The sequence below is a fragment of the Physeter macrocephalus genome, chromosome 3, assembly GCF_002837175.3.
Source record: "Physeter macrocephalus isolate SW-GA chromosome 3, ASM283717v5, whole genome shotgun sequence".
Taxonomy (NCBI): domain Eukaryota; kingdom Metazoa; phylum Chordata; class Mammalia; order Artiodactyla; family Physeteridae; genus Physeter; species Physeter macrocephalus.
In genome coordinates this window covers 13,762,520-13,774,766 of record NC_041216.1, presented here as the reverse complement: position 1 = coordinate 13,774,766, position 12,247 = coordinate 13,762,520, and the positions used below count along the sequence as shown (strand labels likewise).

Genomic DNA, 12,247 nt, shown 5'->3' with positions numbered 1-12,247 from the left:
GCAGATGACTCTTAGTCTTAGTTCGTTTGTGGTCAAGCATCTCGATCTCCAACAAGCAGTTATGTTCCTTTGATGGCGAAAGCCTGACATTTTATACGGTATGTTTGTTTTGCTGGGGTGGGGCAACATGAAAGCTTCAAAAGTAGTTATTTGCCTGTCATTGACTGGGGTTGAGTGAGTTTCTTGGAAAATCCAGTCGCTGGCTGTACCAACATTCTTTGAGGAACTGGCAGGACTGGTGCTGCTTCCTACTTGAGAGTCCAAAGTCCTGGCACGTACAGCTCCTTGGGCAAACCCTGCTCACACCCTGCCAGGCAAAGGAAGAAAAGCCAGAGGAGCCAAACGCCTCCAGTGTCTGGGAACACTCAGTGACAGGACAGGAATTCTGCTCTGGTGCGTGGCCACCAACACCTAGTTGGGAAGCCTGTGGCTCGAACACTTGCTCCGGGAGAACCCGATGGCTCCCATGAGGCGAGCCCCCAGGATGAGGCTGCCCGAGCTGCTGATTTTCCTGGCCCACTGGGGAGTCACCAGGGCTGGACAAGGTAGGCACTGAGAATGCCTGTGAGCTCTCTGTTTGGTACTATGAACTCAGGGTCTAGGGCTGCTGGAAGCTGCTCACAGAAAGCTGAAAATGCTGATAAAACTAGCAAGGCAGGGAGCTAGGCTGGGGAGGCTGGGTGAGAGAGTTAGTGGGTGGTGGAGGTGCTGTTTGAGCCTGAGATTTTAAGTGGGGGTGACAGCTGGCCACAGGAGGGACATTGACATTGTTCAGAGGTGTGGGTACATAAGAGCCAGCCAGCTGGTAGAGGTAGAAGGTAGCAGGAAGATTCAAGAATTCATTCAAAAAATATTGGTTGAGTAGCTCTCAAATCTAGTATTTTATTCAAACTCTGTTGAGGCATTTTACTAACCTCATTTCCTTTTTTAAAAAGATGTTATTTATTTATTTATTTATTTATGCTGGGTCTTAGTTGCGGCAGGCGGGCTCCTTAGTTGTGGCATGTGAACTCTTGGTTGCAGCATGCATGTGGGATCTAGTTCTCTGACCAGCGGTCAAACCCCAGGCCCCCTGTATTGGGAGTGCAGAGTCTTAACCACTGCACCACCAGGGAAGTCCCCTCATTCCCTTTTTGACCTGTAAAACACTTTAGAATTTCCTAAGAGTTTACTGTTGTTTAGAAATTTGCAAGGGCTTCTTTTCCACAAATGCCACCAGCAGATTATAATTTTGTCAACAATGTAGGTCTTAGTACCACCAGACTTTGACCTACATCATTCATGGTATAAACTTTACCCTTGCAAGATAACTCCTATCAGTCTCTGAAAACGAAATCAGTTAGCCAGACTCATCAAGAAAAAAAGGGAGAAGACTCAAATCAATAGAATTAGAAATGAAAAAGCAGAGGTAACAACTGACACTGCAGAAATACAAAGGATCATGAGAGATTACCACAAGCAACTATATGCCAATCAGAAATGGACAAATTCTTAGAAATGCACAAGCTGCCGAGACTGAACCAGGAAGAAATAGAAAATATGAACAGACCAATCACAAGCACTGAAATTGAAACTGTGATTAAAAATCTTCCAACAAACAAAAGCCCAGGACCAGATGGCTTCACAGGCGAATTCTATCAAACATTTAGAGAAGAGCTAACACCTATCCTTCTCAAACTCTTCCAAAAGATAGCAGAGGGAGGAACACTCCCAAACTCATTCTATGAGGCCACCATCACCCTGATACCAAAACCAGACAAAGACGTCACAAAGAAAGAAAACTACAGGCCACTATCACTGATGAACATAGATGCAAAAATCCTCAACAAAATACTAGCAAACAGAATCCAACAGCACATTAAAAGGATCATACACCATGATCAAGTGGGATTTATCCCAGGGATGCAAGGATTCTTCAATATACGCAAATCAATCAATGTGATAAACCATATTAACAAACTGAAGGAAAAAAACCATATGATCATCTCAATAGATGCAGAAAAAGCTTTTGACAAAATTCAACACCTATTTATGATAAAAACCCTCCAGAAAGTAGTAGAGAAGGAACTTACCTCAACATAATAAAGGCCATATATGACAAACACACATCGAACATCCTTCTCAATGGTGAAAAACCGAAACCACTTCCTCTAAAATCAGGAACAAGACAAGGTTGCCCACTCTCACCACTATTATTCAACATAGTTTGGAAGTTTTAGCCACAGCAATCAGAGAAGAAAAAGAAATAAAAGGAATCCAAATCGGAAAAGAAGAAGTAAAACTGTCACTGTTTGCAGATGACATGATACTATACATAGAGAATCCTAAAGATGTTACAAGAAAACTATTAGAGCTAATCAATGAATTTGGTAAAGTAGCAGGATACAAAATTAATGCACAGAAATCTCTTGCATTCCTATACACTAATGATGAAAAATCTGAAAGAGAAATTAAGGAAACATTCCCATTTACCATTGCAACAAAAAGAATAAAATACCTAGGAATAAACTCACTCAAGGAGACAAAAGACCTGTATGCAGAAAACTATAAGATACTGATGAAAGAAATTAAAGATGATACACACAGGTGGGGAGATATACCATGTTCTTGGATTGGAAGAATCAACATTGTGAAAATGACTATATTCCCCAAAGCAATCTACAGATTCAGTGCAATCCCTATCAAACAAAAAAATTCACAATTTGTATGGAAACACAAAAGATCCCAAATAGCCAAAGCAATCTTGAGAAAGAAAAATGGGGCTGGAAGAATCAGACTTCCTGACTTTAGACCATACTACAAAGCTACAGTGATCAAGACAGTATGGTACTGGCACAAAAACAGAAATATAGATCAATGGAACAGGATAGAAAGCCCAGAGATAAACCCACACACATATGGTCACCTTATCTTTGACAAAGGAGGCAAGAACATACAATGGAGAAAAGACAACCTCTTCAATAAGTGGTGCTGGGAAAACTGGACTGCTTCATGTAAAAGTGAAATTAGAACACTCCCTAACACCATACACAAAAATAAACTCAAAATGGATTAAAGACCTAAATGTAAGGCCAGACTCTGTAAAACTCTTAGAGGAAAACATAGGCAGAACACTCTATGACATAAATCACAGCATGATCCTTTTTGACCCACCTCCTTGAGAAATGTAAATAAAGACCAAAATAAACAAATGGGACCTAATGAAACTTCAAAGCCTTTGCACAGCAAAGGAAACCATAAACAAGCCAAAAAGACATCCCTCAGAATGGGAGAAAATATTTGCTAACGAAGGAACTGACTAAGGATTAATCTCCAAAATATACAAGCAGCTCATGCAGCTCAATATTCAAAGAACAAACAACCCAATCCAAAAATGGGTAGGAGACCTAAATAGACATTTCTCCAAAGAAGATATACAGGTTGCCAACAAACACATGAAAGGATGCTGAACATCACTAACCATTAGAGAAATGCAAGTCAAAACCACAATGACGTATCACCTCACACTGTCAGAATGAGCATCATCAAAAAAAATCTACAAACAATAAATGCTGAAGAGGGTGTGGAGAAAAGGGAGCCCTCTTGCACTGTTGGTGGGAATGTAAATTAAAACAGCCACTATGGAGAACAGTATGGAGGTTCCTTAAAAAACTAAAAATAGAACTACCATACTACCCAGCAATCCCACTACTGGGTATATACCCTGAGAAAACCATAATTCAAAAACAGGCATGTACCACAATGTTCCTTGCAGCTCTGTTTACAATAGCCAGGACATGGAAGCAACCTAAGTATACATCGACAGATGAATGGATAAAGAAGATGTGGCACATATATACAATGGAATATTACTCAGCCATAAAATGAAACAAAATCGAGTTATTTGTGGTGAGGTGGATGGACCTAGAGACTATCATGCAGAGTGAAGTAAGTCAGAAGGAGAAAAACAAATACCATATGCTAACACATATATATGGAATCTAAAAAAAAAATGGTTCTGAAGAACCTAGGGACAGGACAGGAATAAAGACGCAGATGTAGAGAATGGACTTGTGGACACGGGGAGGGGGAAGGGTAAGCTGGGACGAAGTGATAGAGTGGCGTGGACATATATACACTACCAAGTGTAAAATAGATAGCTAGTGGGAAGCAGTCGCATAGGACAGGAGATCAGTTCTGTGCTTTGTGACCACCTAGAGGGGTGGGATAGGGAGGGTGGGAGGGATACGCAAGAGGGAGGAGATATGGGGATATATGTATACATATAGCTGATTCACTTTGTTATACAGCAGCAACTAACACAAAATTGTAAGGCAATTATATGCCAATAAAGATGTTTAAAAAAACCCCAAAAACAATGAGATCAGGTTAGCAAATGATATAAAAACTTTGCTGTTTGGGACTTCCCTCGTGGTCCAGTGGTAAAGAATCCGCCTTCCAATGCAGGGAATGCAGGTTTGATCCCCAGTCAGGGAACTAAGATCCCACATGCTCCGGTGGAAATAAACCCATGCGCCACAACTACTGAGCTCCTGCGCCGCAACTACAGAAGCCCGTGTGCTGCTAACTACAGAGCCCATGTGCCCTGGAGCCTGCGTGCCACAACTAGAGAAAGAAAAACCTGCACGCCACAACTAGAGAGAAGCCTGCGCGCCGCAACCAAAGATCCCGCATGCCTCAACTAAGACCTGCCGCAGCCAATAAATAAATAATAAATTAAAAAAATTTTTTATTGTTTTTCAAGACAAAGACAAGGTTTCCTAAGCTTGAATTTATAGTTATTAAAAAAGAAAACAAAAACAAACAAGCAAACAAACAACAACAAAAAATCAAGACACACAAAAAGAATGTCCTGGGCAATAAAAGAATTATTTTAAACCAAAAAATATGTCATGCACTATTCTAGGAACCAGGGACGCGGCAGAAATAAACAAAAGTCCCAGACCTGGTGAAGCATTCCTTCACCTCCGGAGAAACCTCTGAAAGACACATGAACAAAGAAATACGTATTCCAGGAAATAACAAGTGTTATGGAGAATAATAAAGCAGAATAAAGGAGTGGAGAGGATGGCGGGGGGAGATAATTAAGGGATAGCCAGAGAAGAGCTGTCGAATAAAGTGACATTTGACCAGAGATTTAAGGCAGCAAAGGAGAGAGCCATGTGGACATCCAGGAGAAGAACATTCCAGCAGGATAGGACGGAAAGTGCACAGGCCCTGAGCGGGACACACAGGCGACGTGCGTGAGGAAGAGCCTGAGGCCAGCTGGCTGGAGCAGAGAGGACGGGAAGGGTGTGGGGAGGGATGTCAGGGGTTACAGGGGTGTGGGGGGCGGCTGGTGGCAGCTCATGTATAAACCTGTAGACAATTTTAAGAACTCAGAGTGAAATGCGACAACCTTAGAGGGTTTGGGACAGAGCTGTGGTGTGATCTGACTTGTGTGAGTTTAAAAGGACCCTTGGGCTGTTGTACGGAGAAGTGCCTGTGATGGGGTAAAAGTGGGGTGAGCAAGTGATCTCAGTTTGCCTGAGACTTTCCTGGTTTTAGCACTTAAAGTTGGGCGTCCTTGGCAGTCCCTCAGTCCTGGGCAAACTGGGATGGCTGCTCATCCTGGTAAAGGAGAAGGAGCAAAACCAGTGACGAGGCTACTGCCATCATCCAGGGAGAGGAGGGCTGCTGGGAGATTGTCTGACTCAGAACGAGACTTGCTGACAGGACTTCCCTGGTGACGCAGTGGTTAAGAATCTGCCTGCCAATGCCGGGGACAAGGGTTCGAGCCCCGGTCTGGGAAGATCCCACATGCCGTGGAACAACTAAGCCTGTGAGCCACAACTACTGAGCCTGTGCTCTAGCGCCTGCGAGCCACAACTACTGAGCCCATGTGCCACAACTACTGAAGCCCACGTGCCTTGAGCCTGTGCTCTGCAACATGAGAAGCCCGGGCACCGCAACAAAGAGTAGCCCCCACTCGCCACAACTAGAGAAAGCCTGTGTGCAGCAACGAAGAAACAACGCAGCCAAAAATAAATAAAATTTTTAAAAAAAGAGACTTGCTGACAGATGGAGGGTGTGAGAGAGGGAGGACTCAGAGGCAACTCCAAGGTTTTTGTATCAGCAGCTGGAAGGACGAGGTTGTCATTTGCTGAGATGTGGGAGGAGGAGAGGGCGGTTTGATTTGGGACATGCCCTGAGAGGATGTGTCATTCCCTGGGAGGGTGACTGCTTGGGAGAAGGTCAAGAGTGGCCATCCTCCATCTACTTGGACACAGAGACCCTGTTCCCCTCTGGGGGACTCAGGGCCCTGCCAGTCTGACTGGAGACTTAGGAATGATTGAAAGTATCTCCACCCCCTCACTGTTTCACTTTTAAATATGTTTTCTTAGAAATCCAAATGCCAGCAGACACCCCCTTCCCAAGCCCAGGGTCTTAGTGGTTAAAAAGAATCTCCCCTGCCACCAAAGGCACTAAGATGTTTATTGCAGTGTTGTTTATAATAATGGAAAATGATAACAGCAATAGAATAGCTGAATAGATTATGGTAAAACCACCAGACAAAAAAGTTTCAAGATAATACCATAAATTGAAAATATTAAGTAACATTTATTAAGCACTTACTATGTGGCAGGCACTGCTAAAATTTTTACATGATATCCTCACAACAGCCTTGTGAAGTAGGGATTATCAGCAAGGAAACTGAGCCTTAGAGAAGATAAATAACTCACTCAAGGTCACACATCTAGTTAAGTGTCTGAGTCTGGACATGAACCCCGGCTGTACATCTTCAATCTGTTTATAAAATAATGTTATATAAAAACACACAAAGAGGGACTTCCCTGGTGGCATAGTAGATAAGGCTCCGCACTCCCAATTCAGGGGGCCCAGTTTCGATCCCTGGTCAGGGAACTAGATCCCACATGCCGCAACTAAGAGTTCACATGCCACAAGTAAGGAGCCCACATGCTGCAACTAAGGAGCCAGTGAGCCGCAACTAAGGAGCCCTCCTGCCACAACTAAGACCCAGTGCAACCAAATAAATAAATAAATAAATAATTTTAAAAAAATAAATAAAATCACACAAACAACAGTAAGGAAAATAGCCAAGAAGTGCTAACATTTATTTTCTGAGCACTTATGATATGCCATGCTTGTGCTTGGTGCTTGACATATGTTGTCCTTTTAAAATCTATTTGAAAAATGAAATGAAAAAAACTCCTTTGGGGCTTCCTTGGTGGCACAGTGGTTGAGAGTCCGCCTGCTGATGCAGGGGACATGGGTTCGTGCCCCGGTCGGGGAAGATCCCACATGCCGTGGAGCGGCTGGGCCCGTGAGCCATGGCCGCTGAGCCTGCACGTCTGGAGCCTGTGCTCCGCAACGGGAGAGGCCACAACAGTGAGAGGCCATAACAGTGAGAGGCCTGCGTACCGCAAAAAAAAAAAAACAAAAAAACCCAACTCCTTTGATTTTTATAGTCCCTGTAAAGTAGGCACTATTACCATTATATCCATTTTGCAGATGAGGAAAATGAGACTCAGAGGGGACACAACACCCGCCCAAGATCCCACAGCTGGGAAGTGGCAAGACCAAGTCTGTACTCAGCCACTTTATCCATCGTGCCCTTTGATGGGTCCTCTTGGGATGGTGGGTTTTATAGGTAATATTTTTTTTTCTCTTTTCTCCAAACTTTCTGAAATGTATACGTCTATAATCTAAAAATGGAATTAAATTTAAAAAGAATTCCACAGCACCTGTAAGATTTTTCAGAATCCGAGTCTCTTCCTGAAGTGCAGACCTTTGAGACACCAAATCAGATAGCAGTCATCCCTGCTTTACATAAAACCGTGGGGATTCTATGGGCTTCCCTGGTGGCACAGTGGTTAAGAATCCGCCTGCCAATGCAGGGGACACGGGTTTGAGCCCTGGTCGGGGAAGATCCCACATGCTGCGGAGCAACTAAGCCCGTGTGCCACAACTACTGAGCCTGTGCTCTAGAGCCCACGAGTCACAACTACTGAGCTCGTGAGCCACAACTACTGAGCCCATGTGCCTAGAGCCCGTGCTCTACAACAAGAGAAGCCACGACAATGAGAAGCCTGCACACCGCAATGAAGAGTAGCCCCCGCTCTCCACAACTGGAGAAAGCCCGTGCACAGCAACGAAGACCCAATGCAGCCAAAAATAAATAAATTTTAAAAAAAACCAATGGTGGGGATTCTCCCTCCACCATCTTTAGTCAGGAGCTTGGGTGGGGCACCAGCTTGCTGGCCTTGTCTGCTGCCACACAAGCCTGAGACAACACTGCATTTATCCCTCAGCCTCTAACTGCAGAGAAACCCACAAGTCCTTTCAGTATGGGCCCGCATGGTAGGAAAACATTTCCCCCAAGAATGATGAGCCTGCCTCGTGGAGCCGCTGTGAGGAGAGGGCAATCCATGCAGATAACACAAGGGGTCAGGAAATGTTGGTTTTAACAAGTGAACCCTCTGTGTTTTGGAGGGCAGTGGTTTACAGAGGAGGATTTATTACTGAAGTGTTTGGGGTAATCTCTTAGTGTCAAAAACGAAGGACTGATCTGAATCTAAAAAAAACAACAACATACAAATGAACTTATTTACAAAGCAAAACAGACTCAGAATGAACTTGTGGTTACCAGGGGGTAACCAGAGGGGAACCGTGGCGGGGGAGGGATAGATTGGGAGTTTGGGATTGACATGGACACATTGCTGTATTTAAAATAGATAACCAACAAGGACCTATTGTAAAAAACAAAACCGAAAATCAAACAAACAGAAAAACCAAAGGAATGAACTGAAGACCAACATCACTTTATGGTGGGTTATACACATAACAGACAAAAGTCATGGAATCAATGGCAGGGCCTTCAGCTAACCTTTGTGCAATACTCGAATCTTACACTTGAGGAAACAGAGGCTCCAGAGGAGAAGAAAAACTGAGGCCCAAGGGGCAGAGTATCCCAGGGATTAAGCACTCAGGCTGGCTTGTCCACTCTACAGTCACGTGCTCCATATGAGATTACTCCTTTCATCCGGACATCCACCCCTTTGCTACTAGCATTGTTATCCCCATTTTACAGATGAGGAAACTGAGGCTCAACTGAGGAAATCTCTTGTTCAAGTTGCCATCACCTGTGGAGGAGCCAGGATTCAAAACAAGATTTCCCTGAGTCCAAATTTCATGCATGCCGTTTCAAAAACAATCCATTGCCTTAAGCCAGAAAGCCTAGATCCTACCTTTTAATATCTATGTGACCTTGAGCCTCTATTTCACTATCTATAAAATAAGGATAACAGCAGAGGAGAGATTAAATGATAGGTGAGATCATGCACTTACACTGCAACGTGCTGTAAAAGTTTAAGGGATTTTTTTTTTTAATATCCAAGGTCACACAGCTAGCTTGTGGCAAAGTGCACCGTGATCATTTCTGTTTAGATACAATATGAATCGTAGGTCTGCCACTAACCAGCTCAGTTTCCTCATCTGTAAAATGGGTATAATAATAGAATGTATTTCTAATTTTGTTGTGAAGCTACATAGGCAGAGGGCTTGGCACAGCATCTGGCATTCAGTAGGTGCTAAATAAATGCCTTCCTTTTCTTGTCTCCAACCATAAGCAAACTCACCTTTCGGACACTTTAAGACCTTATTAGACTCTAGGGCTTCCCTGGTGGCGCAGTGGTTAAGAATTCTCCTGCCAACGCAGGGGACACAGGTTCGAGCCCTGGTCCAGGAAGATCCCACATGCCTCGGAGCAACTAAGCCCATGTGCCATAACGACTGAGCCTGCACTCTAGAGCCTGCAAGTCACAACTACTGAGCCCGCGAGCCTAGAGCCCATTCTCTGCAACAAGAGAAGCCACTGTAATGAGAAACCTGCACACTGCAACGAAGAGTAGCCCCTACTCACCGCAACTAGAGGAGGCCTGTGTGCAGCAACGAAGACCCAACGCAGTCAAAAATAAATAAATTAAATAAATAAATTTTTTTAAAAAAGACCTTATTAGACTTTAGGAATGACTTTTGCAAGTCTCCTCCACCCCATCATGAATCATTGTAAAAGTATCTCTCATTATCTATGATTATATATATATATGATTTTTAATGACATTTTTAATATTGCATTTGAAATGGATTGTTGGTTTCGATAGCATAGTTTTTTTTTGTTTTTTTCTGAACTTCGGAAGCAATGCACTCTTTTTCAGGTCTCAGACATTTCCATGAGCCTTACAAAAGTATTAGGCCTTGGGCCCTGTATCTGTTGTCCCCAGTGTACAAGGTGGGCCTGATGACCCCTTTGGTGAAGAAGGAGGAGGGCCAGGAGACTTTTGCCTGACCAGGTACAGGGAGCAGAGCTGAGCTCTCAGAATTAAAACTGGAGGGTGTGCTGTGCCACCGGTCCTCCACTCAAGGAGGACCAGCCAGGAGGGGACAGGATCTGTTTTCACATTGTTCTGTTTCAAATGTCCTGGCCCCAGACCTGCACTTTCCTGCAGAGGACAGCAGCTGAGGGGACGCTGGGGCAGGCAGGGGAAGGACACAGCCACTCCTCTGGTCCCATCTCCCTTCCATGGTGAAAGGGGACTTTCAGGACACCCCGGGGACCAAATTCAAAGTAACTGCTGCTTTGCTTTGCTGAGTGCTTATGCATATTCTCATATTCTCTCGTTTTAAACCTCACAATAACCATAAAAGCTGGGGGGCGCTGTTGTCCCCACTTTACAGATGAGGAAACAGGCACAGAGTAAGTTCACCCAGCTAGTGGGCACTGGAGCTGGAATTCCAACCCAGGTCTGTGCCCTCAACTTCTCACTGGATTTGATGCTAAATTTATTCATAGTCTCAATAATTAATGAATAACAATGACAGCTAAGATTGGTATACCTTTTCTTAAAACGCAAAGATTATATGAATACTTTCTTACTGTAAAATATCCAAGCAGTATGAATATAGAAAGCATCTTAATTTTCATGAGATTCCCCAGGTGAGGCAACTGCGTGGTAATGTTTGAGAAGCTCTGGTCCAAAGGATAAAGTGTTAAAGTGCCCAACTCCCCACAGCCTCCCAGTCTCACTCCTGGCCCCCGGAGGTAATTGCCAGGGACAGTGGTGTGTTGAGAGTCTTCTGGACTAGATCTTTCTTGTTCACTGTCTTATTTGATGCTCACAGACAAGCAGGGCAGACATCAAACACCCTCAGTCCAGCTGGCTTGCCCAGAGAGCCTGGATTAGAAACCCAATAACCTGCCTCCCTCTCCAGAAGGTGCCCTTCCTCTTCTCCATGACATGATAATTAGAGCTTAATTCCTCACATTCTGTGACCAACTCCATAGAAGCCTGTGGCTCCCATCTTTTACGGGTAACATAGATGTATTATAAAAGCCTTCTGGGGGCTCTGAGTCAACATTGTGTCTCAGCTTTGCAGTCAGAGAGGTTGGGTTCAAGCCTCAGTTTCCTCATCTGTGAAATGGGCATAAGAATCCCACCTCACAGAATGGTTGCAAGGATGAAATGAGATGAGCATGTGAAGGGCACCTGGCTAACATTCTCTGAGTGCTTACCAGTCCAGTCATCCTCCCACAGCCTTGCTCATTCATCAACTATATGGGCATCTTCCATATCCCAGGCACTGTTCTGGGTGCTGAGGACACAGGGATGAACAAGACAGGCTTTGTGCCCTCGTGGGACTGACACTGAAGAAGGGGAAGATGGCTGACAAGCAAGCCAACAAGATAAGTTCATATGTGAGAGTGCTCTGAAGAAAATAAAACTGGGGGAGTCACATAGCTAGTGACCAGAGGGGTGGGAGGAAGTGGAACTTCAGCAAAGGTAGTCAGGGGAGGCTTCTCTGAGGAGGTGACCTTCGAGCTGAGGCCTGAATGAAGAGGAGAAAGCAGCCATGCGATGACCTGGGGAGGACTGGGGAAGGTGGCAGAGGAGCCAGGAAAGAGGCCCTGTGAGGAGAGGGGGTGGGGGGTGTTGGGCAAAGCAGCAGAGGAGGGGTCTGTGATCAGACTCCACAATGAGGACACTGGAGCCTGAGGTGGAGCCTCTGCCTGGATCTCTGGCTCTCTCTGCCATTCTTTTTCTTTTTCTTTTAAATTTATTTATTTATTTATTTATGGCTTGCACGCGGGCTTTCTTTTTAATTGCAGCGAGAGGGGGCTACTCTTTGTTGCAGTGCACAGGCCTCTCATTGCGGTGGCTTCTCTTGCTGCGGAGCACGGGCTCTAGGC

At 44.5% G+C, this 12,247-nt stretch overlaps 1 protein-coding gene across 2 annotated transcripts in view; it reads left to right on the top strand.

Annotated features, from left to right (window-relative positions):
- The first annotated feature begins 295 nt into the window (after window positions 1-295).
- SMPDL3B (sphingomyelin phosphodiesterase acid like 3B) overlaps window positions 296-12,247 on the top strand; it is a 29,213-nt gene continuing 17,261 nt past the window's right edge. Inside the window, exon 1 of one of the 2 annotated variants that reach the window (XM_024125699.1) lies at window positions 296-545. In XM_024125699.1, coding sequence (XP_023981467.1) covers window positions 458-545 — 88 coding nt within the window. In that variant the 5' untranslated portion in view covers window positions 296-457. The remainder of the gene's footprint in view (window positions 546-12,247) is intronic. The other variant, XM_028484617.2, reaches the window with a different exon arrangement.